The sequence below is a fragment of the Athene noctua genome, chromosome 4 (genome assembly GCF_965140245.1).
Source record: "Athene noctua chromosome 4, bAthNoc1.hap1.1, whole genome shotgun sequence".
In the NCBI taxonomy this organism is placed as follows: domain Eukaryota; kingdom Metazoa; phylum Chordata; class Aves; order Strigiformes; family Strigidae; genus Athene; species Athene noctua.
Window position 1 is genome coordinate 48,606,854 of NC_134040.1, and position 22,298 is coordinate 48,629,151.

At 37.2% G+C, this 22,298-nt stretch overlaps 1 protein-coding gene across 17 annotated transcripts in view; it reads right to left on the reverse strand.

The window, feature by feature from the left end:
* Positions 1-22,298, reverse strand: part of ANK2 (ankyrin 2) — a 253,472-nt gene that overhangs the window by 48,787 nt on the left and 182,387 nt on the right. For 8 of the 17 annotated variants that reach the window (XM_074905236.1, XM_074905230.1, XM_074905238.1 and 5 more), the window contains 4 exons: positions 20,538-20,682; positions 15,211-15,313; positions 14,477-14,580; positions 2,539-2,763 (listed from right to left, as the gene is read on the reverse strand). In XM_074905236.1, the coding sequence (XP_074761337.1) occupies positions 2,539-2,763; positions 14,477-14,580; positions 15,211-15,313; positions 20,538-20,682 (577 nt within the window). Of the gene's footprint in view, positions 1-730; positions 830-2,538; positions 2,764-9,970; positions 10,007-10,871; positions 10,914-14,476; positions 14,581-15,210; positions 15,314-20,537; positions 20,683-22,298 lie in introns of all 17 variants that reach the window. The other 9 variants (XM_074905229.1, XM_074905223.1, XM_074905228.1 and 6 more) reach the window with 4 other exon arrangements.

A 22,298-nucleotide genomic window follows, 5' to 3' on the forward strand; every position in this document is an offset into this window, starting at 1 on the left:
TTGTAATTCCATACATTCCAATGAATTTATTCCTGATTTACACTCTGGGAGAGATAAAGGAGGTCTGAGGAGATCATCTGGGTTTCTATTTCAGTATAGGAGATAAGAATTTGCCTTGTTGCCTTACAAGCAGATGCCAATATATGTATCAATGTATGTGTCCATATATATATACACACACATATACAACACATGTGTACATATATCTATATTTATATATACGTATACATACATACTCTTAGAAATAAGAGAAAAAATACAAATATATTTGTATATACACTTCTCTAATTAGATGACTCACACAGGTTACCATGTACATAGTAAATGCCATGTGTTCTATTATACTGGTGGTATCCAACATGTAACATATTGATTAATCAGTCCTTGATACAAAAAAAAAAAAAATCTTAAAATTTACAGTAGATTCCTTTTTTCTTTGTCCCAATCCAGGTTGCTTTGCTACAGACATCAAGCACATAACTAGGAAGATTTCATGCCAAAACAAAAATGAAGGCCACAGTACTTGAAGAAAAAGATACAAACATACCACCAAAACAAAACCACATACCACAAGGGTTGAAAAATGGTCCACTAAGGGTTAGGTATACAGAATTTCAAATGATAGAAAAGGACAATATCATGGGCATAATGACATAAAAAAATCATATTGCAGAAGGAGGAGAAGAATGGGGAGGTCAGCATCCATCAATTTGTTTCAAGTCTCTCCTACCCAAGGAATTTGGTCCCAGGAGGCCCCAGCTGAAGGATTCGGCTGACCAAGCTTTCTCCCTCATTAAGTGGGGGAGGAGCCGTAGGCAGATGAAGTTTACTGAGTACATCCAAAGCAGCAGTGAAAGAAAGAACATAAATAAACTTTATGTATTTTTTGTGCCAGAACGCCAGTGCCACTGTCTGGTCCACAGAGTGGAATTAGGCTGTACACTGAATAAGGTTCCGTCCTAGGGATGACAATTTGGTGATCAAAATCAGCAAAACTAGTTTCATAAATATAGGATCTTTTCTTGCTTATGGGAAGACAATGGGAGTTTTGGCAGTGAATCCAATGGGAACAGGATTTGGACCTTAGAATGCATCTCTGCAAACAGTACAGTAATTTTCTGATTTCACTGCCAGTACAATGCCTAGAATAACGCCTGCAGGAAGGGCACAAAGATCGGAGAATGAGTAAAACTGTGCTATATCCTGGTCTTTCAGGTGAAACATTCTCATTAGATAGAGAAACCATTAAAAAGAAAATGGGAGACATACTTAAGGTTAATTTGTGTGTGACAAGGATAATGGGAAGACTGAATGTGACAGCACAATATTTCTTCTGGTCTTTAGATTTCTTTCTGCTTCTTTTTAAGAGAGACCGAGATGTGAAAAGAGCAAGTGGTACAAAGCATCTGAGTAGCCAGCTTGTTTGCTGTTACGTGTAACAGCATTAAGAGGTATCCTGTCTGTCAAAAGGAATGGTTGGCTTTCTCTTACCATCACATTCACAGTGTTGCAGGACTGCTCTTGCTTTTTTACCAGATTAGAGCAACAGTGAAGTAGCCAATACATGTCTGGGGTACATTCTCCTTTCACACTCCATAGAAAAGCAGTGGACAGTCAAAAACTACCAATCATCTTCTTTCTCTCCCTAAACTCAATCTTTTAAGAAAATGCACTGAGGAAGATAGTGGCTCTGATGACTGCCTGTTATAATAGGATTTTAAAGGAACTGATTTGTTTTGAAATGGATTTAAACTACTGCTGTTTACAGAGTCACTTTTTTATTTTTTTACAATTTCTGAATGAAGCTATTTATTGTAATACAAAGGGTTCCTTCAATCATCCACTTCCGGATGCCACAGTTGATAAGGAGAACAGTTGGTAAAACAAGTTTAAAAAAGTCTGGATAACTGCTGCTTTCAGCTGAAAATTGCTAAAACAAGTTCAGCAGCAGACAAAAATCTGATCTTTCTATGGGTTTTGCAGCACAGGACAAAAGAAATGGCCAAAAAAATCCAGGGTTGTCCTATTGCTTAATTTAGCAATTTCAACCCCAGAAAAAGCAAAGGCACTGTGCCTCCCTGATGGTCCAAATTACTGATAACGCAACACAAGTCTCTAAAGATAAGCAGCTGTAACTTGTGTTGCATATGTAGCAGGCTGAACATTTGGGCTTTAGATCAGTGCTGTGCTATTCGTGCCTTATACATAGATCACTTAAATATAGTATGAATTGCCTTTTCTGGCTGCAGAGGTGTCTTTTCCCACTATAATTTCACAACACTGAGTAATAATCATATCCAAGGAAGCACATTAGTCTTAGTGCTAGTGGTTAAAATATCCCTTTTCAAAGGAAAAAGCGTAAATGCTTTATGAATTGTTAACTAACAGCTGATTTGTATTTCACATGACCAGTCTGCTACCGTATGTTACAAACATCTTTTTCTGTTCAAGTCTTGAAAAAGGAACCATTTCAGTGCAACTTGCAAACAGACGGAAATAGCCTGAGCGTTCTCCGTCAGGCCATATGGCACTCCTTACCCAAGAAACTGAGCACCAGAAGGTCCGACTTCAATCAGGCGGCTGGCCAGACCTTCTCCTTCCACCATAGGAGGCATGGTGGCCAGTCTGTGGCGTTTCACCAACCGGCAAGTCACTCGCGTTGGAGCAGTGCATTTCCGCGGGGGAATAATGATTCGTAGTCCATTATGTCTGCAACCTCTCATGGCACCCCCACGAGCATCCACCATGAAACTAACTAGGAAGCTGAAAATCAGGAAAAAAGTAAATTAGATACAAAACATACCAAAATTCCTTTGGTTACATTCCACATACGTAACTATGTATGTAATTATAGTTCTTTCTCTAGATGTACAATTAGAAAAAGCCTTTCTCCCATGTGAAGCATCAAATCATGCTAAGATCATTTATTAATTAAACTGACAACTACTATCTTAAGAGCTCTTTGCAGAAAGTCTTATTTTATGGTGCTGCTGTTGTTAAAAATACCAGCAGTCACTAATAAATGTGAGCATGTGTACGTACCTATTAGAGACAAAGTCAAGTACAAATATCACTACTCTGTACCTGCAAACATCTATATTGTAAAGTTGGCACTCTTTAAAAACTTTACAAGCAAATCATCTTATTGAAGGAAATTACTTATGACTCGAGAATATAAAGCCAATTCTGATTGGAGGCATTGTTAGGGGATTTTTAGTTCATCTATATGATTTTCTAGTTATTTGAGATACTATTATTTCTAACATAAAATGGTTTGGATTAAAAATAATCAAATTTCATTCTGGCATGCGTGGATACAATTTGTAATACATCAATGGAGCTAGCACTATTTATATAAAAAACCCAACATGTTGCTCTTGTTTGAAGACAAATTTTGGATTTCGGTGAGATGACAATAGCTACAGTCACTGTATAAAAGGTTTATTTATGGATTTTAGGTTTTCTTTGTTGCTTTACATAGCAATACAATGTCCCAGTGGAAAACTTACAGATGCAGAATGACATCTACAGGGGAGCCCTCTTCTAGCACAAGGTAAACTATCTTATTTATTTCTTTAAAAGGGAGAAAAACGTTTCATGAAATTTCTTTTTGCTGAACTAAATTTTTATAGTTCCATGTATAAACAACAGGTAGATTTTGACAGGTTTGTTACAAAGATTGGGGACATTCTTAGGAAAGGTGTAGAACTACTTCCATTTTTTTTTACTGGTTTATGACTTAGGATCATGCCTGATGTGGGATGGGAATGTCAGGTTGCTGGAAGTGAAAATAAGCGTAGATGAGACAGAATGGTATCAGGCCTATTTCTAGCCACTAAAATAGAATCATCACATGGGGAGTTGCAGAAATGCTACTGAAGGACCTGCAATAGAGAAAAGCCCTTATAACATGAGTAACAAATACAGGTATTTTTCCACTGTCCCCTTGACCGTTCTGTGCAACAAACATTGCATCCATTCATTGTCCACACAGCTACAAGTAATTCCACATGCTGTAAAAACACAACACTCAACACACCGTGCAAGTCAGAAAAATGGATGATGGAAAGGAGCCACAAGCGCCAGTCAGAAGCACACCATGCACCACGGATGCCAGTCTTTCTCACACATGCAGTCTCCTATTCTACTGCCATTCATATACCTCTAGGTTTTGTTTAGTGTAAAAGTCTGGGTAGTACAACCATTATCTCATTCCTTAGAGGTTGGTGTTTCTGTGGTTTTAACAAGGGGGAAAAAAAGAAAATGAAAACATTTTACAGCTTTGATTCTCTGGGGATTGATTTAGAAAAATGGGAGCTTCCTTCATAAAATACATACTTTATACATTTTAAAGCACAGGTGAAAGAAGAGCTTAAGAGATACTAAGTGCTCAATTGATGCAATAATGCTCTACGGCTTGCACTGCAATTTTCCTTTAACTGTATGAAGCAGTGTTATCAAAGTGGTTCTGAATTATGTTTCAGAGAATCGCTCCAAGTCTCCACCATAATGGGTCCATTAGAGGGAGTTAACAACACTGAGTGCTGGAGGAAGAGTTTCATATTTTGATGCTAATACTACAAGCAGCAGAAATACTACCCCCACAATTACCAGAAGCTAATGAGTGCACTTATTGAATTAAATTAGCATTCACATTTTTCACTGTGTAAGCTGTCATGAATACCATTTTTAGGATTCAGATATTTTCATTATTGATGTAATACTCAAGATTGTATACTTTAACAACAGGGTCACGTTCTTTCACTGTCCATCACTGAAATATTAGTGCTAGGTCATCTGTCTGTCTTATGTCCTCTTTAGCTTATCTTTGCATGTGTCTCAGCAATGCCAAAAACACTGTTAAGAGCTAGAAGAATGCACGTGCACAATAGGTAAGGGTCCAAATCAAATAATCTCCCTTTTGACCATAATAATGTGTTCGGTTGCTTTTAATACGGTGCTCTTTCTCCATATAGTCATTCCTTTCAGACTAACTAAAAAGATAAGCAGGGTGCTGAAACAGTAGTGCCTTCTCATACAGCACAAGTTACCCAATTAAGATAACCAGCTTGTGGTGCAGAACGAATACAAAAGCTGAAGAAGCAGGAGTAGTCTTTGATTTTGACCAACTATAACAAACGTATCTCACCTCACACACGGGGTCACAGCCCTGTGTTCCCAGATTGGCAGAACCTGGGATCTCATACAGATCAATTAAAAATTGAGTGTGGCATTTGTCTCTAGTAAGCGCTCAAGAGGCAAAAGGATAACTGTGTATGTTCAGGCCTTGAAGTTGCAACTCCTTCTTTCAGTTTAAGTTTACTGAATGTGCCTGCTGGCTCACAGCAAGGTCTGTCAGTGAATCTATCACAAGGTCTATCGTCAACTATCACTGAAACCAACTGTTGCTCCAAAGAGTTGAAAACCAGGCAAAGGTAAGTATCATTGGACACAAAGATAACAATGGTCAGGATAAAAACAGTAGGACATTGTTATTATTATTCACTGCCAAAACAGATGTTTCTATCATAAAGATGATCTAACACATTTACTAAATAACAAGACACTTATCTGGCAAAGAGGAGTGTTCATCACAGTATACAATAAAAAAAATAGATTTGTGCCATATTACTGAAACAGATCTCCAGGTGAAATGGGAGATTCCTGAAGGGTTCTGTGACTCCTGGATGAGTCTGAAAGCACCTAAGAGGCTGCAGATACCCTTCAACTGCTGGACAGCAAATTCAGGCAAAAATAAAATAGTATGAGGCCAGCATAAAACGATTAGTGCCAATTATCTCAGTAAATATGGAGGAACCAGTTCACAAAAACAGCTATATACCACTATGAAATTTCCAGAAAACATATTCTGGAGAACTAGCATGAATATACTGCAAAAGGAAGAAACCAAAGGGGAAAAATTCCTTAGCTCCAGAGACGTGGCATAAAAGCCTGAGAGGACAGTACACTGATTTGTAGAGCTGAAATAGAATGTAAAAATACATTCTTTTTCACCATACCACCTGCTTCCTTCCCAGCCTTTTGCCACATTCATTATTTCATCCACCTGTTTAATCCAATTTCTTTTCAGCTCCTTTTTTTTTTTTTTTTTTAAATCCACACATTTAACAATTTTGGATATGCAATAAAGTCAAGCAAATAATGCATAACAAAATATTTTCTGAATCATAACAGCCTGTTTTTCAGCCTATCTGGTACATAAGAGGTCATCTAGGTGGTGATATCACTGTTCCAGGACCAGAAAAGCTTTGCCCTTTTGAAGGGCTGTGTTTATCAATACACAAATAATTTATACAAAACTAATGCATGAAAAAACATGATAAAACATGCTTTCTAAAATGTGCATTTAAGAAAGTGAAAAGATTGTATGACTACTATAAAAGAAATATAAAATGCAAATTAATTATTTTGTTGCCCAAGCACACACACATTATTTTTCCTCTCCCTAATGTTTCTTTTACTAGATGTTAAGTGACAAGACTGAGATAGGAAGAGATTGTATTCAAATGAACAAATATGAATACCCCTAACATGACAAAGCTTAGGTGCAGGGGTCTGGGTCCTTCTCTGATTGCACGCAGAGTGTGCTTTGCGTTATCATCCCTGAGGGGTACCCGTTCAATCTTTGCATTGGTCTTCCCTGCTCTGACTTAAAACTTTGAAAGATCCTCTTCTGCAGAGGGCACTGGTCACCCTCTGCTCATCCTAACTGGACAATGCAAAAAGTGACTTTTGGCTGAGCAGGAAACTCAGAGCTTACTCCATGTTCCAACTGCAGGGAGCACAACTACAAGCATTATCTACATACGGCAGGTACAGAGAATGAAAAGGGGAGGGCTCTTTAAAGCGTAACACAAATGGCTGTGTCAAGAGAAAGAAAAAAAAATGTTAATAAAAGGGATTAAAGGGAATCAGAAAGCTCTTACAGGTTATCACTAGAAGAAGAAAGGAGGCATCCTCAAAAAAAATAGGCTGGTAAGTGTTCCTTACATGCTTCTATGATAATTTATTATAATATTAAAAATTAAAGAAAATGAAAAAAAACAAAACAAAACCCAAAAGAATTTATAGGAACTTCATGTAGGTATCATAGCTACAATTTTCAGAAGGGGTTAAAAATGGCACAATAAGGAAAGGAAAACCTTAACAGGCACTAACTATGGTTAGGAGAAATGAGCTAAAACTGAGGAGAGGGAAGACTATAAATAGAAGAAAACTATGACAGCTGATAAGCAGAAAAACATTCCTGTGAGCCATTTAAAACAAAGGTGGCCAAAATAAGCAAACTGATCGATCAAGCAGTGCATCAAAATTACATGTACTTTCCATCGGAAAAGTCTACTTCAGATTATGTTTTAAATGTCCTTCCTATAACAACTATATACAGGGGAAGCATCCTCCTTTAGCACTGACTTCAGTTTACCTTGGCAACCCATAGCAAGAACTTAAACTTCAATTAAGTCATGATTCAAAATCAAAGCAGATAATGGGTTAAAGCAGCAAAGTCAAAATTTGTATGTCAGGTGTGACTAGGGCAACAATGAGATGATCTTTCTCAGTACGAAGACAGCCTTTAAGAAAGTTTTATTTTCTGCCAGTTTTAAAGGGTCAGTTAGAAATGATGCACGACACAAACATAGAACCCCGACAGTCTTGCAAATGGGATCGATACTGAGTGTTCCTGAGATTTAGCAGGGTGGTAGTCAAATATAATAGCTAAATCAGTAACACAAAATAGGTTTGGGGGTATCACTGCCTTCTGTCTTTTAAAGAGAATGAAGGGGAAACCAGGATATTTTTAAAAGAAATATTAAAAAACAAAAGCAATTCTTTTCAAGGAATAAGTTATAGACCGCAGGGGAGTCTACACGCTTTGTTAAACGCATGGTTAGCAGTTAGATCAAGCATCATCCATTCTCCTCTAATTTAGCAATACTTACTCATAAATTAGAGAGGCTGTTTCATTCTCTTTAATTTTAGAGCAATTAAAAACTAAATACTTGCCATATGAAAGGTAACTATCAACTAACATTGGCTACAGCATCCTTCTGGTGGAGGACATACACAAAAGGCCCCTAAATCTTTCAGGCTGTTTCCATCCATGCCTTCTACAGAGAGGAGAGCAAAGAGCAATGGGTTTTCTAATGGCTCCACTTGAAGAAAACACAGACAATATATACACATTGGATTTATCCACCCCACAAGGACAAAAAGTTATGGTGTATTTTCATGAAATATTTGTATTTCAGATCTGAGCCTCAGTTATTCCCTTTGCTGACTTTATTCATATGGAATTAACTTGGTTTTATTCTGTATGTATGCTCATTTGAAAGGATGAACAAATAAAATAAAAAAATGGATGTGTCAGCACTGGGGGGTGAAAGAAGATGCTCAGTGTGTGATTTGTGAAGAATCACAGTTGTGTAAATAACTTTGTAGAAGAGTCACAGTTTCAGGGGGCTGCGAATGCAAGCATGTTGGCACTCAAACGCACTTATTCTGCAGAACCATTTGAAGAGCCATGCAAACCTAGCATTGTGAAGTGTCTTTCTAGAACAGGCAATAGTTCTTTGAACACACAAGCCAGAATAGGCAAAATCAATAACACCACCACTTTCATACACTCAGGTCAGGTATGATTATTCTTTCAAACTAGCTAGGCAGGCACACATGCTCTCATCAGGTAGCAGGAAACAATAGAAAGCTCTAACTAGAACACATCCATTGTAGACGCATTTAAGAACTTTTCTGTGTACATTATCTTAATTTTCAAAAGAAAGTGGGAAACAAGGAGATAGCAGCATTCAGTGTTAGTCGCAGTGTGAAGAAGCAGAAACAATCAGGGTGCTTCAGCCATTGTAAAGTGTTCAGCTGGAGAAGGAAAACTGATAGAGAGTCTGAAATTAAGAAAAAAGGCCTTGATCCAGCTCCTGCTGAAGTCAACAGCAAGTCATTCAACTACCTCAGTGTGCTTTCCCTCAGGTTGCAACTGTGTCATACACAAACAAGGCAAAATAGACATTCCAGGAGGACAAAAAACATGATCATACAAAGGAAACCATTACAGTACTAACTTATGGTAACATTCTCTTCGCTGCATTAGTCAACTACAGAGAGACTAAGTGACATGACCTAAAAATATGGATTGTATTTTGGGGTTTTACTGAGCCATTAAATAATTTTGCACAGCCAAATATTTGCAAAGATTTTCACCTTTCTATGGTTATGTTAAAGGAGATGAAAAGGTATTGTGCCAGTAAACAGTTTGCCAAGTGAAGATAATCACCTTCGGGAAGATATCACTTCAGGTGTTCTGTGCAGGATGCAATCTGCCAGTGACTCAACCAGTGATTAACAGAGGTCACACAAAAAATGCATGTGGCATGAAAAATTAAATATATTGGCTCTGTGCTTTTATTCTGCTAGTTCCATTATGGTTGACAATTTGGAAAATATGGCCTAGGGAGTGGCTCTGCAATTTTCTTTATATAGACAAGTGAGATAAAAGGCCCACTTTGTAATATAACAGTTTAAACTAAACCTGTCTACAGTGGTTTGTGGTGGATTGTGTTTCGTTTTTTTTTTTTCTTCCTTTTAATAATATTAAACCATGCCACCAACAGAGAAAATGTATTGTTGGTTAAATCAATGGTCAAAACAATCTCAGAATGTATAAGGAGCTGTGTTAAGACTTTTTGCAGTGGACTTACTATGTGTGCAGTATTCTTTTCTTATAGAGGACATAGATGTGAGAAAGTGAACACTTACTGTATAAGAAGAGAAATAGGACCATGTGTAACTCCTACTGCTAGTCAGAGTAGATTTTTTTGCTCTTGCCTAACGTGCACTATCAAAACACTAAAGCATCCTGAAGTGAGGTAAAAAGGAGGATAAATAGGGTGGGTAAGAAGTACAATGTATTAAAGAAAGAAATTATGCAGAAGTTCACCTGCTGTTGTCATGATCAAGACATGGAGAAGAGCATCTGCAATAGAATAGATGATTTAACATCAAAAAGGAAAAGAAAGGGGAAAAAAGAGTGAGTTAAATGAAATACTGAAATCTTGGAAAAATGAAACAGATTTCTAAATTAAACACATGAACATATACATATATATGCATATTCAATACATGTGAGAGGGTAGGAGTGAGCATGGAAAATAAGCCTATGAAAACACCCTTGGTTACAAATGGTTACTACTACTACAGCAGGAAAGCTAGAGTGATCTGGTTTCTCTACATACATTCTTAAACTGGAAGTCAGATACCTAAAATGTAAATTAGATTGTGAGTAAATCTCTCAGAACCAGATTAGGGGAAAGACCACGGTATATCAAAGGGTAAGGTAACTAAGGTAATTCCAGCCAGTTTCTGATAACAAAATAAATCATTATTTTCTTTTCTTCACAGTTCCTATCAATACATTCAGTCCTCCACTTTCTTCCATTTCAACATGTTTCTTGTCCTCCTTTTGTCTTGCACTACAGAATGACAAATTCCACGTTCAGTTTGACCCGTTTAGGCTCTTTGTAACACTTCACACGGCCAGTTAGTTTTCTGATGTTGCTTTTTACTATATATCGCCATTGCCATTTGCTTCCACTGACATGAACAGCAATTTGCTATTAATGAAACACACCTGCTGTTTTTCCTTATTGTAACCTTCTGAATAAAGGTCATAAAGGCTACAGTATAATTTGAAATCATTTAGACCGTCAGATTTTAGAAATGACTACCAGCTGGTCGCTGCCAGGTCCTGTTTCCATTACTATTTCCAGGAAATTAATCTCATATTGGGGAAAACAATATTATGGCTTCAAAATACAACACTTGAAATATATTTTGTTTACCTTGTTAGCAAGGATCCAGCCTCCTTTTTTGCAGACATGCAGCTAAGAATGATAATTCACATTATTTGTCACAGTTCGAGCTGTCCACTCCCTCGTACTTCTCCCTTTTTCATTGATGGAAGCAACAACTTCCAGAAAGATAAATTCACCAAGAATATCCCAATTGTTTAATTTTGTCAAATACAAGTACTGGTACACTTGGATCATCTATCAGTCAAATAAGGACTACTTCATCAAATTATATAAACAAAATCAATATCTTTCATTAAAGAGAAGTTTTATTGTGAGCAAGTCAGAGTTGGAAAAACTGCAGAGCTGCTAGATATCTTGCTCTAGAACACAAAAGCAAATTAATATCAAAGCATGAACACAAAGCTCCTTCCTCACAGTGCCATGTTCCTGACAATATATCAGATTTGCCTCTCTTCTTGTCTACCACACCTTTACATATTGTCAGTAAAATTCTTAGAAATAGAATCTATACAACTATATTGTGGAAATTTTTTTAGCTGTATCACCAGAACCCAGGTAGGAAAACAACATAATTTTGCACATAATTTATACTTGAAAATCTTACAGTCAGCCTTATCTTTACCATTCACACTTAACTACTGTGGGTGATAGAGACATAAGGATACTGTCAAGCAATGTCTAAATGCTGCAAGTGAAAAGAGATCTTTTAGTTCAGTGCTTTTTGCCTTCCAGCTTAATGAAAATACATGTGTTCTTCCACAATAGGATATTGTTAGGTATGAGATTAAAACTGTGAAATGCATTTGCATTTATGTAGGCATTAAGTTCTGTCTCTCATAATGCTACAGCAGGAAATTACACGTAATACCCCCTAATGTTACCAGCAAAGCGATCAAACTCTGTCTTATTGGATATTTAGCACCCAAACTTTCTGGAGTATTTGGAGATCCTTAACTTTCCTCAATATGTATGATCAGATAGTTTTATCAGGAGAAGCAAATGTGATTTGCTGAAAGGAAGTTTAAATGCAGAAATTTATACTTTTTCCTTCAGCCAGTGAAGCTATTCAGAAACTGTTAGCTGTGTAAAATGACCAGGAGGTGTTTTATGTTGAGATTGTGACCACCAAAAGAGTGTTACCTCTTAAGAGAGAATTATTTTCTCGGTTTTAAAATGGCTGCCAAAGACTCTGACCAACGCTCTTGCTTTTCTTCCCTTACTGATGAAATTATTAACATATTGAAACAACAGTTACATTTACATTTTAAATGGATGGTTAAAACATTTTCCCCTTCTGAAATTTCAGACATAGAAGAAGTTTTGGTTAGTTATGCAATAGCTGAAATATATGCCTGTGAAATTCCTCACCAAGAGAACACTTCTCTATAAATTTATCCTTTTGCTTGGGGGGTGTTACACTGTGATCCACAGAAACACTTCCCTACAATGGGAGATCAGTAAGAACCCAACAATAATTTGGGGTTAGCCACTGAAGTAGTGCAGGGAGAAATCAGTGTCATTTTTTTCTGATTTCATAGAATACAAAATTAAGAACATCTGTGCTTAATAAATTGCTTAATAAATTACTGTCCAATACTTTGCTGATGTCTTACTTCACAAAAACATGGTCTCACTTCAATACATTTCCAGTGCCTTGGGCAAAACCAAGGCCATACACCCTTGCTTAACAATTCATCTATCTTAACAATGTTTAGATGGGATTTCTTTTCAAACACTACGAGTTTTCTTTCATGACAGATACATACTACTTCAGTGTGCGCACCTGCAATGTCAGCAGTGTTGCTAGCTCGTAAGAAGCTAGTAATATTGTGCATCTGTGTATGAAGGAGGGTGTAGGTGATGAGAGTGGTACAAATAACAGACGTTGTTGTTGCAGCTATGTGATTGCAACAATCACGCACAGAGTACTTCTCCAATTGTTTCACCTTTAAAATAAGGTCTTACAAGTGAAACTCTAGTAGTCAATGTATTTTCCTAAAAAAGAGATGCAAATGAGATGCACCCCAACAGTTTATGATAACTTAATGACTCAGACAAAGCAGAGCGAGATAAAAATCAAGTGTTGCACAGTCTTTTCCAAAGGCTGAGTATTCATTATTATAGGTTTCTTTATTACAATATTTAGTGGCACATTAGTTGGTATGTATAAAAAGAAGAATGTAATTTGTGTGGTGTTAAATGTCACTATTTCATACAAGGCTGCAGAGAGCATTGCTCCTATTAAAATCTGATATTATTATCTTGCCACTAGCACCCTGGTCATTCAAAAAGATCTAAATATCACTAATATTTTTAAAAGAAAAACACAAAATGATTGCATATCCAAGAAATAAATGCCACTCTTCTAAAAAGTATTTAGTTCATCCTCTGCAATCACTGGAAAGACCTACCTTTCTGAAAGTGGAAAGTAATACATCCTTTGGAAAAAGCCTGTAATCTATTTAGGGTTAGAATAAACGACCAAAACAATTTTAAAGCTTACATATCGACATATAAACACATACATACTGTACACATTAAGTATTTTCATTTAATTTGTTAGTTTTAGAGCTCAAGAAATGCAAATCCAAACAACACTGGTCACAGCCAAATATCCTGCTACCAGTTAACAAACAAATTTCTCATATATGTCAGAAATCAGTCAATTTGCAATCACAGTTATGACAATATTGTTCCTCTTCTAGACCAGGACTGCCTGTCATTCCAAATGGGACTCCAGTGTTATTTTTTGAAAGATAAGGACTGTAAGATTGTTGCAAACTCATTTGAGATTAACAAACAAATTTTCTCCATGTGATGTCCAGCCATACTGCGTACAACACAGCTCACAGAAATTAAATGCTTCTTCATGACATCGGTTTCTTATGAATTCATCTCCACATGCCTCATCAAGTCTGATGGCAGGACACAAGTGTAGAATTCAGTGTGAAGAATAAAATTACTGAAAATGCAGTGAGTAAGAGCACATAAACCAAATGCACTCACGGATTTTGAGGCAAACCATGGTAAGCTTTGTATGAATTTGGCTAGGCCTGCATTTTGACCTGTCTTACTCCATTTCAATGAGCTTGCCTAAATGCAAATGCTTACAAAGAGTCGATTGTGACAATACATGACCATAGTGGCCAAATATGTGTAAAGCACATGATGTTTAGGTTGCTTGTCTCTTACACAGTTCATGTAATTCAAAATCCTTGGTTTCTTTTCTTAGTAATCATGACAAACACTAGAGGTGGTGCTTACCTAAACTACTTCACTACCATAGGAAGTACTCACCATCTGGAGTGATTAGGCCCTTGGTCTCAATTATTACTAACTTTAAAAAGGCACTGTATTTCTTTCTCCATAAAATTCACACAACTGCATGTGTGTATGTAGCGATTATTCATTCCTCTTGAACTTGACTGAAAGCTCACTGACTTGCAGTGGTTTCAGTGGATAGTCTTGGTAATCAGGCTTGCTCAACTATCAGAGCTTAGGAGATCATAACAATTTACTGACAGCTCTAGGAGGCAATGAATTAAAATATAACTCCTAGTTAAGCGTTAGTTGAAGCTGCTGCCACTGTAGGTATTCTCTTTTTTCAGTATAATGCTAATTGATACACTCACCCTGAATGAATAGGGCTGGAAGAAAGAGCCACATTGTCCAAGTTTTCAGGGCCCCAGCTTAAGCGATATGAATTCCTTTCAGCTTCTTTGGCCAGAGTTGTTACCTTGGTAAGCAAAAAACCCTCCTTTTTACTACAATAAAATCAATTATCAACCAAACAATAAGAAGATGTATTTTGTATACTAGCACCTAAAGCGTTTGAACTTTCTTAAAAAAGAGAACAAAGGAGTAATAATAGCATTAAGATATTAGAAACCCCTTACTGTAACATTTCGTACTTGCTCAAAGTAATCATATGTTAGTGGTCCCAAGTGAAATGAATGCTGTGATTTACCAAAGTAGCATTTCCTATTTTTTTTATTTTTTATTTTTTTTTTAGCTACAAGCATGATTCAGGATATTATCTTTGAGGACAATGGCCTTGAGTTCATTAGATCATCTGAATATTTAGCCCAATGGCTGTTAGCATCATTCAAAAATCACTTAAAATGAAGAACATTATAAAAGACAGTCCCTGTAGTATATGGACACAGCCTATCCATTTATTTTGTAATAGAGTTTAATACTGCACAGCATAATATGCCATTAAATATCAATGAAAATTAGAGAGATTTATACTGAAATAAACAAAGCAGCATACACGACACAGTATCATTACTACAGTCTAAACTCTAATCTTTTTCTATTTCCGTATTTATTCAACTGACGAGAGAATGTAAGAGAATCTGCTTACCTGCTGGCTGGGGATTACGACCGTATCATCAATCATGGCACTGTCCCTCAGGTAGGAGGCATGGCTCAACGTGTGGGACCTGTCTGAACTGAAGGATCGCAGGCTGGTAGGTTGGTAGGATGCCATAGCAATATATCAGCAGTACAGATGATGTTGTAAAGGTGTCATGATAGATCGAGTGGGAGAATGAAAAAAGCGTGCTATTAGCAATATGATGCAGCTTCCAGGGGGAGTAGATAATAGTCATGGGCGGAAAAACAGAGCTTTACAAATCTGTGTTATGCTACCTTTCTGACTAAGGGCCACAAAGGCTTTTGACTGACTTCATTTGCTTCAAAATGTAAAACCTAGAGATTAATCTAGATGACAGTTTATTTTATACTCACAAATACTTGGCTTTGTGGCATGAATTTCTTTCAAGGAAGGCTCTTTGGAGAAGTTCTCTCTCCTGTTACATCACACAAGCAAACCAGTATGGAAAACCAGAATGCTAACATCTCAAGAAAAGCTGAAATTACTCTTTCTGAACATTAAAACTGTAAATAAGTAAGCTTGACATTGTCCCCTGGAAGGTACACACAGCAAGGCAAACTGTGGCCAGCCGCAAGCTCTTGTGTAAAACAAAATTCTTCCTCTGTATGCCAACAGCATCTTCAGGCAGTCAGAGGCAGTCCAAATGTTTTCTTTGTAAGTACACACAGCTCTACAGAAAACTGGTTGCTGTAGCAATGAGAGATGCAAGGCAGTAAATAAGCTGCTTCCAAGCACTGGCTCAGAATGTCACTACAGCATCCACTAGCAAAAAGCAAAAAAGACAAATACGACACCACAGTAGGACACAGTGAGGTAAATGGGGTTTCTGCTACCAAATAGCACTAGTTTTGTCCTTTACATATTAACTAGCAGCAGTATTACAATAGTAATTTTTAAAAACAGATCAATGACCTTCAGATGTTGTACGTGTACTCATGTTCTATATCTTGAGGAATAGAGTACATAAAACTGAAGGAAGCAGTTTTCTTTTTGTGGCTTACGCATCCATGAGTAGTACTCAGAATGACTAACACTGGATCAGAACAATAGGCCATTTATCTAGTTACATAGATTTTTAAGGGATAATTCATTTTCAGCAGTTAGCAATAAAAAAGTCACGTGTACATTACAGACACAAGATTCAAGTGTTTTAAATGCAGATATTGTTGGAAATAATTTTTTACCATCTGATTCAAACCAGTCAGGTTTTTAACAATAGCTACATTGACTCAATAAACTTTGATCCATTTTTAGAAGCAAATGGTTATCTTATTTTTATTAGAAATATATGACATTGAAGAATAATCAATGCTATTAATCATTGCTTTATTACCAATGGCCTATTTAGCACACTAGATGGATGGTACAAAATTGAAGGAAAGCATTACGCAAGTATCAGCCTTGGGAAAGTCTTGAGAAAAAAGCAAACCCACAATAAATAATCTCTCTTACATGTAATGAAATGTCTTTCACCCAGATAAGTGGAAGAGGTGAGACAAGTAAGGCTGCTATTATTGGAACTATGCATTTCTAGAATAGAATTCTGTTTTCATTAAAACAACCAACAAAACTTCAATAGGGACAGAAGTTCACCCTGTCTGCCTATAACATTTCAGACAAAAATTATGAAAGTGAATCTTGAGTGAAGAGTATTTTGGGTAAACATTTTAGTGTGAATTGGGTAGGCAGAGTACACCTTGCTTGTTCATAATGAGAATACAAATACTTCAGTGAACATTTGTTCTTTGGTGGAAAAATAAGCCTCAGTAGCAGACCCCATTTGCCATCATTTATTCATTTCAATGTTTGACACTTGCAGAACTGCTTCGCTGTGCCATGCAATGCTCATAAGAGGTTCGCCATCCAAGTTGTAGGTTCTGCTATTCAACTAATGTCACATCCTGGTTAATACTGAATGAAAGGAGGTATGTACAAGATCTGACTGGTTATCTTCGTGGTGATTTTGTCCATATTCTACTGCAAGTACCCAGCACTGCTACTACCACCACTACAAGTAGCCCAGTACATACATATTCACTATATAGTACCTGTATGTAAACTCCAGTAAATACCCAATACATTGAGCATATGGACTTTATCTACAGGCAAGGTATGCACAGGCATATGACGGAAGTCTGCAGTAAATTAGAAGTTTAAATTTCCTAGTACAGTCAATTTCAAAACTAGTGTTCAGATGACATTGTCCCTCTTCTGTGTGCTCTGCCAGCCAAATGCAGAGCAAACTAGTAGTTAAAAGGTCTGTGTTTCTGAGACTTAGAAATAAAGTTACTGGCCGACCCAACAGTGCAATGGCACTGAACAGAACTAATTGTTTATTATTGTAATAAGTCTTCAGGAATCCTGTGGAAAAAAAAACCCCAAACCTAAAGCACAGAGACAAAACTAATGTCTAAATACAAATTCTTTCCAAATCCGGTTGATAAATCTTAAGTCACAGGGGCTGCAGAGTCAATAGCACTCGGCCCCAGAGACTGAACTGTGGAACCCAGGAAAGCTACAAAGCTCCTGAACATAAGTGTATGTCTTGCCCGTGTTAGATAATGCACAGGCATGTATCACCCACCTCTTCTAAGCCCTGAATAAAGCCCAGGCGGTATCCAGAAATAAGAGCAGCATACTCTAGCCAAGTTCCTAATCTGGATGACTGCGAGACCATGTTGCAGTACACATCCACTTGTCAGCCTAGACAGAGCTCTAGCAATCTCTAGTCCAGTTGAGTGCATCTCTTGGTGTGGGAAGCATATGTTGTTTCAGAAGCTGGGAAAAGAATCTGATATCATTGAAAACTGTATAAATCAGCCTTGAAAATGTTTCTCTATTTAAAGACTGAAAGCCTTCCTCAAGCCTGTCATAGACAAGAAAGGTGGAAGGAAGGGACTTACAATGAAACAGTCTTTTCAGATAGCGGTGGATTTGATATGGCCCAAATCAGTTCTGGTTCTCAATATCCAGAGAGAGAATCCATTATGTGTGGTGAGATATCCAGTGAGAGAAACCACAGTGTGGCCCATTCTCTTTATTTTTTATTCTACCACTGTTTCTCCACACAGAGAAGGTAAATGGCTAACCTTTCCAGTAGCATCAGGACAGGAGGACAGCTACCAGCTGTTGTTATCTACTGCAACTTCCCTGGTCCTTGCTAACAGTGTCTGCACAGGAATCAGGGAAGTTTCTGTGGGATGGTGGCTATGTCATACTGTGACCTTCGTAGACAGAGAGTACTGTTTGATCAGCATTCACCATGATATATCATCCTCACTTGAGACTACAACTATCTCCAACAGTAGTGTCATTCATTTGGTTCTCCAAAACCACTTTCTGGCGTACAGCAGGCCTCCAAAATGGATGAACTGGGACAGGTGCCGTAAAAGGATAGAGATAATATGTTTTCATGCTATGTAATACCTACCTGGGCATGGTGCTAATGAAAGCATATGAAAAAGAATGAACGGGAGAGAGAAATAAAATAAATAGGGAAGATGGTTACAAAAGAAAAAGATATGTTTTAAATCAACTTGGTTAATGCATAAGATTATATGAATCTAGACTGCTAATACTATTTTGCTTTATTGAATTTCTTGAAAAACCAAAGTCAGTATAATGCAATGAAAATCACATTAAAGCAAAAGCAAAATAATTCAAGCAGTCTCTGTGAAAATTTTTACAACTAGTAACCTGACAGTGACATGAGACCATGGAGTTAGAAAGATGTACTTTTTTCTTTCACTCCTCCTCCCTTTATAATTTTGTTTCATTTCAATATAACCATGCTTGATACAGGACGTGAAATAATTTTCATACAACACAAAACACATCAGTTACTTGCCAGTGAAAATCCACTGACAGTACTTAAAAGCTAAAATATTCTAAATGGGAACAGAAACTGGCTTAACACTTGCCTGCATAATCATTTCTATACATCTTAAAATTTAAAAAAACCCAACTTTGTTACCATTGAAAGTGCGTGATAAAAGGTTTTGATTTTTAAGCATTCTGATGTAGTTCATAAACATCCTCTGAGACTTAAAAAGCCACACAGTCACTTTGTTTTCAGTGGATTCACTGGAACTGTCTAAAAACCAACAAAGACTTCAAGTTTATAAGACCTGAATGATGAGGGATTTACACATGCTGTGAGGCAAACCAAACTGCTTCCTGACATCTTTTGTTCCAGGAGCAATTCATAGCCTACTGAAGTAAACAGAATGGATCCTACTGATTTCACTGAGCTTCAGAAATGTTGCCAGAGTAACAATCACAACTGGAAAAAGAAGTAGATTAAAAATTCCTTCTGTTGCCAAGGTCTCAACTCCTTTTTCCCCCTCTAGTGAAGCCCAATTCTAATGGCAGTAAGTCAGGAGATATTACTAATTTACTCTAGACATGGTCATCTTCAAACAAGAATGCCTGGGTAGCCTATTCTAAACTAGATTTGTGGGTGTTAATCTGCCACTTTGAGTCTACACTTATGCTCACTGGTAAAGGCTCTCATCTTGAAAAGAGAATTCTGTTTCTTTTGTAAACTGTAGTGATATTCTCTAAAATAAAAATAAAAATCAAAAAATTAAGATACAAGCATTGTTATTCCACAAATACATCTAGGCTTAAGTTCAACTTGTTAGATATAAGCAAATCACAAAGTTTTCTGGACAGAATAGATGTTGTTCTTCCTATTTTTAAATTTTATTTACAACAAATACTGTGCTGTGCCAGTAGAGGGAAAATTATTCTCTTTCCTGCTAAGAGTCAATGTGCTTGCTGACGACATACCCACTGCCAACTCAATGCGGAATGACCAAGTCTACTGCTCCTTTCCTTGTATCTATAGCCAGCAAACTAGTCTAAAAAGTCGGCTCACCTAATGCTAAAACACCCTGTCCACCTATCCATCCAGACCCCGTCTCATGACAGGAGGAGACTGGGATGACTCATAAGCCCTTTCCATAGACTGCTAGACTCTTCTCTTCCTTTGCTTGACCACAGAGACAATAAAGCAAGCTATGCCTTCTGAAGAACCAAATAAGAATCACAAATTCCTCACTAGACTCTGTGTAGTATGCATTAATTTCTGGACTAGTCAGGAAATATTCCTCCTGACCACACCTTCCTCCTCCAAAGTAGCGACTGCCACACCGACATACCCAATAAAGAAATGTTGACAAGTGCATCTCATGTCTCCCTTGAGTTAAAGGCCCCAAGAAACAGATTTCAAACATTTATAACAAAATGTGTGCAGAATTATCATAACAAAAGATATGTGTCCAGGCAAATACCTGTCAGAGCGTCCTCCTTCCAAGCTGTACCTTAGGTAGTTCATACCATCTAAGAACTGGCTGCTTGGTAGAGAGTCATCTCCTAGTTCTCTGAGGTCTTCTGGCCTAAGGTACTCTCCTCCATCTCCTGTCATTGTGTCATCACCTTTAAATCAATCACAGAAGGGATAGATTTAAGCACACACACAAGTTTGAATTCATTTACATGTTGGGGATCTAACAGCTGGACGGCACAAAAAACAGGAAGGCACTTTCCACTCAGGAAACACTGCAAACCACAAGCAATTAATGTATTTAATGAAACTGGCACATCAAGCAAGATTAAAAAAAAAAAATCAAATCAAGGTGATTAAACAATTAGATTTAATCTAATTTTTGCTGTTGCACATACTGGTAAGGGGTAAATTTCTTTGCTATTCTCTAAAGCATGGTCTCTGTTCCTTTATTCACTTTAGTTCTGCTCACAGCTATGCTGTATCACAGCCTGACAATTTCTGATTAAATGTAATCATTTACTTGACTGTAAGCTGTGTTTTCAGCTGAAAAAGTGTTTTCTGTGGCCTTACGCCTGATAGTTGCAAACCCTAATTTAAACTCTCCATTGTCCCAACTCCACATCATATAAGTCTGTCTCGCCCACGTTCTAACATCCTTCTGTGATCAGCAAGGAAATTTTTACTTCTAAAACATGGCAAAATCCAGAAGCTGGAAATAAGCTCACATGCATAGATGGTAATGATCATTAATCAGAAAAGTAATTCATAATGAATCAAAGCCTAAATGATCGTTGGTTATCTAGCATAGTAACCTTTTAGCATATACCCTGAATAACAGCGTTTAATTTTCTTTTTAGTTCCAAAATTATGTTCCCCAGGAAATTCTGTCTATATGAAGTCACAGTTCACTTTTCCCCAGCAGACTAACAAAACAGATTATGCTGCCAAGCAACATGTAGAGGTTTCTTTTCATTCCCATTTGCAACACAGTTTCTCTCCACAGTTTCTGCCTGGAGATTTCAGTCACTTTCCCAATGGTTTGTTACTACTGCAAGAGCCTGCCAGAGGCTTGGTGTAGCCCACGGAACCGCACAACATGACCCTAGGCCACCAATATCTTCAAACTTTCTCATTTTCTAAGCTGCATAGGCAAGCATCAAGAACCTGAAGCAGGATACTGCCTCTGTTATACAGGCACAGTCTTCAGGGGCTACACATCCCAGCTGCAGTAATTCACCCCGATATGCTGAGAAATATGAAGGATTGTAAAGGTTAGTTAAGTGGTATCCATGCTGTTTCAAACAGAATTCATTTGGGCATCAGAATAGTTGCCACTTGTGTGATTTAAAGTCTTATTAAGGAAAAACTGCAAAAAATCAATTACTGTTACTGCTGTTATTTCTGGTAGAGCATTTCCTGCCCCCCATTCCCCAAATGTTACTGATATTACAAGCTGTAGGGGTGATGCTCACTACTAACAGAAGAAATCTTGATATTTGTTTTCATGGAACACACCAAGCTAGTTTTTCTAGCTTGATGTCTCAGCTAATAAATAAATAAATATTTTATAATTTGTCATCTAAAACTAAGTAACCTTTGCAAGTTTTAAGATTTTTTTTGTATATACAAATATTATATGTAAAAAGTAGGCCTAAATCTTTTTGGTATAACAACAAAAGCTCTTGAAAATTCCATCTGCCCACATTAAGAGGGAGAAACTGGGCACAGTTTCACAGAAAACAATAAAACGCATTTAATCATTGCA